Source organism: Haliaeetus albicilla, chromosome 23 (genome assembly GCF_947461875.1).
Source record: "Haliaeetus albicilla chromosome 23, bHalAlb1.1, whole genome shotgun sequence".
Taxonomy (NCBI): domain Eukaryota; kingdom Metazoa; phylum Chordata; class Aves; order Accipitriformes; family Accipitridae; genus Haliaeetus; species Haliaeetus albicilla.
Genome location: NC_091505.1, coordinates 12,143,485 through 12,147,331, shown reverse-complemented (window position 1 = coordinate 12,147,331; position 3,847 = coordinate 12,143,485). Strand labels below are relative to the sequence as shown.

General features: G+C 60.7%; 1 protein-coding gene across 1 annotated transcript; it reads right to left on the bottom strand.

The window, feature by feature from the left end:
• Window positions 1–1,046: 1,046 nt before the first annotated feature.
• On the bottom strand, window positions 1,047–3,511 carry LOC104314109 (transcription factor SOX-3-like). The gene has a single exon (XM_009913418.2). It carries the CDS (start codon window positions 3,380–3,382, stop codon window positions 2,426–2,428), a length of 957 nt encoding a protein of 318 aa, XP_009911720.2. The 5' UTR covers window positions 3,383–3,511; the 3' UTR covers window positions 1,047–2,425.
• Window positions 3,512–3,847: the final 336 nt, after the last annotated feature.

The following is a 3,847-nucleotide window of genomic DNA, read 5'->3' as shown; positions in this document are numbered from 1 at the left end:
CCAGATTTCACCAGAAACGTTATGGAGGGAGCCGAGCTGAGGGTATTCTCATTTGCAAAGTGATTACCCCCAGTTCTGGCACGGCTGTTCCTGAGCAGAGGGGAGCGTGTGCGGTGCCAGGGGCTTATGACAGGGACCAGAGGGTGGGCGACCCCAGGGGCTTGCCCGGGCAGAGGGCAGCGTGCCTGGCCCGGGGTCTCTCCCCGGGTCGAGGACCTGCAGCAGCTGCCCCCCCCGGCTCTCCCCCTTCCCCGGGCGGCCAGGAGCCAGGCACTCCGCACCACAGAAGGCGGCTCTCGGTGCGGTTTGCAGAGCGTCGCTTTTCCTCTCGGAAGAGCCGCGGGAAGGCCCGGCCCGAAGCTGGACGTGCTGCCCGGCGGAGCCTCCGCAAGGCCGGCGCGGCTGCCGGGCCATCCCTGCTGCCGGCCCGGGAGGCAGCGCGGGGGGGGCCGGCCCGGCCGGCGGGAAGCAGCGGGGAAGGGAAAGCGGCTCCCCCCGCCCCCGGCAGGTCCCGGGCGCCGCAGGCGGGCAGCGGAGGGGCGCGGGGTCCCCCCGAAGCCGCCGCTCCTAAGGGGCGAGCGGAGCGGGCCCCTTTAACCAAAGCCAACGACAAAAGCACCCTCCCGTTCCCTCTCCTTCCGAAGGAAGACAAACGGCGAAAGGGGTAGTGGAAGCAAACGGGAGGCAGAGCCTCGAGGGGGGCCGCGCCGCGAAACGCACTGACCGCCTGCGAGGGTGCTCGGGCCGCCGAGCGGCCGCCCGCCTCGGCGAGCTCGGAGCCCGGCCCGCGGAGCCGGCAGGAGCCGAGGGCACGCTTGGGGGGTCGGCCGGCAACGCGGCTTTTGTCGCCGAGCAGAAGGAGGGATAAGCGGTCTCCCGCTCGGCCGGCGGCCCCGGGGCTCCGCGGGGGGCTGCAGCTCGGGGCTGTTCGGCGGCGCCCACAGAACTACAGCCAGGAATAACGCAGACGCCTAAAAAAAGAGAACAAGAACAAAAAAAAGGCAAAGAAAAGTTGTCCAGACTAAAAACACACTCGTCAAACGTACTGAAAAGATTGAATTATTTATTTCCTCTGGGGACTCCTGTAACCATTCATTTTTAATAGAGTCTAATCAAGAGTTCCCCAACGGGTTTTACTTTTGTAAATATTTCAGATGAGCTCAGGTTTCTAGGCAAATCCTCCAGGAAAAAAAAAACAAACCAAAACAAAAAAAACAGCGGAGGCACACGCGTGTAACCCCTTTCCCTCCCCGTCGACCGAGGGAAACCAGCCGGGCAGAGAGGCAACAAGTGGCGGGCGGCTCGGAGAGCAGCAGCAGCTTCAGTAGCACAGAGACGCTTTCCCGGCCCAGGTCCCGCTTTTCTCTAGAAGAAAATCAACTCGAAGGGGCACTCCTCCCCACCCCCCCAAAATACACCACAGCGCGGCAGGCGCAGAAACCCGGCCGAAACGGGATGGCGGCCCCCGGGCTCCTGGGCCGGGCGGGGTGACCGCGGCTGTTGCGGGGAGCCCCGGGCGGGACCGCGCTGCCCCCGCTCCGGGCTCCCGCCGCCGCCGAGGCACCGGCTGCGCGCCCGCCCCCGCACAAACCGCCCGGAGACTGCCGACGTGCCCGATATAAAATTTATTGATCTCTCTTCGTCTGGAAGAAGGAAGCAAACGAGGACTAGGGACAGGGAGAGGGAAGGAGTATTTCGATGACTTTTTTTTTTTTTGGAAGAAATCCGGTAAACAAAACTAAAACGTTTCTTCATCTGATATGTCAAAACATGGTTCACAGTAAAATTCACAAACCAATTTACATAAGTTTACAGCTTAAGAAAAACCAAGACACACAACTTACTATAAATAAAAGAAATGCGTTTGCGACCCGCACAGCTCTCTCCCACCTCCCCCTTTTTTAAAGAACAAAACCCTAAAGTTAAAAAGTCGTCAAAGCTACAGATTGTGGATAGAAACCAAGCGAGGCTCGGTAAGGTGGGAAGAACAAAACACTTAAGAAACCACAACGATAATGTGAACAACCGAGTTTAAAAACAAAAGCCCGCCGGTTTTTTTTTTTTTTATGTCATTGCAACACTAGAAATCAAACTGGAAGATGCAAGGTCTTTTAAAAACTTTTAAGCGAACAAAACAGTGCCCAACCTAGCAGAAACCAGGAAAGAAGTTGCCGTGGTTTGAAAACTTCACAGCAGCTTCTAGGAGGCAGGAGTTGTGCTCTATTAAAATAACAGCTTGCTCAAATTTTTTTTTTTTTTTACAAAAAAAAAAAAAGGACACAACTAACGGATTTCCTTTTTAAAATTTCTCCAAAGTTAGTATTAAGTCTGCTAAGCCGAGCAACACTGCCGCACGTCCCGGTGGAGTCAGGGAGCGGTGGTGGGGTTAGGGATTAAGACGGGGAGCCGTCCGGAGCAGCCAAGTTTATATGTGAGTTAGTGGTACGGTACCATTCACGCCAGTCCCGGCACTCTGGTAGTGCTGGTGGACGCTGTGTAACCTGCTGCCCTGCAGGGCGGAAGGGTCTGTGGCATCCCCCCCCGGGGGCAGGTACATGCTGATCATATCCCGCAGGTCTCCCAGGCAGGCCCTCTGCGAGTGGGAAGTGATGGCCGGAGGCGGCGAGCTGGGCTCGGATTTCACCACCGAGCCCATGGAGCCCAGGCTCATGGCCGTGGAGGGCTGCTGGCCGTAGGCGGCGGGGGACATGCTGTAGGTGGAGGCGGCGTTCATGTAGGTCTGCGCCGTGGACATCATGGGGCTGTACTGCAGGCCCGTCATGTCGTAGCGGTGCATCTGCTGCAGCTGGGGGCTGTTCATGCCCGGGTGCTGGCTGTAGCCCAGCTGGTCTTGCATCAGTGAGTAAGCCCCGTTGGTCCAGCCGTTCATGTGGGCGTAAGTGTCAATCCTCTGCCCCACCCCGACGGGGCTGCTCACCGCGTTGCCCCCCCCTGGGGCCAGCAGATTGCCGGGCAGCGAGTATTTGTCCTTCTTCAGCAAGGTCTTGGTCTTCCTTCGGGGCCGGTATTTGTAATCCGGATACTCCTTCATGTGCACGGCCCGCAGCCGCTTGGCCTCGTCGATGAAGGGCCGCTTCTCGGCGTCGCTCAGCAGCTTCCAGTCGGCCCCGAGGCGCTTGCTGATCTCCGAGTTGTGCATCTTGGGGTTCTCCTGGGCCATCTTCCGCCGCTGGCCCCGCGACCACACCATGAAGGCGTTCATGGGGCGCTTCACCCGGTCCTGGTCCGAGCCGGCTCCCGCTCCGTTGCCGGCCCCGCCGCCTCCGCCGCCTTTGCCGTTGCTGCCCGGAGCGGGGTTGCCCCCGGCGCTGCCCGGCGTGGGCTGCGGCGTCTTGATCTCAGTCTCCAGCATGCTGTACATGGCCGGAGCCGGCAAGAGGTGCGCCAGGGTGGCGGGCAGGCGGGCACCAGACCGGGGAGAGGAAGTTAAAAAAAAAAACAAAAAAAAATAAAAAAAACAGAGGGGAAAAACCTGCCTGGGCGGCTGCTGAAGGAGGAGGAAGTTTTTCTGCCTGGCGGGCGGAGGCGCCGCTCGCCGAAGCGGTGGTGCTGCTGCTGCGGCGCGGCGGCCGCGTCTGCGGAGCGGTGCGGAGCGCTTCCCGCGGGCAGCGCCGAGCGATGCGCACACCAATCCCGGGGGTATTTGATTGACGGGCTATAAATGAGCGGGCGGCAGCCAATCAGCGAGCGGTTCCCGACAGCCCCGACGCCGGTAACTGACCGGCTGGGGGGAGCCAAAAAGTTGCCGTTTCGGGGCTGCTGGTGCCGGACACCCCCCCCCCGCCCCCGCCTCCCGCCCCCCCCCCCCCCCCCGCAGCCCCCCGGG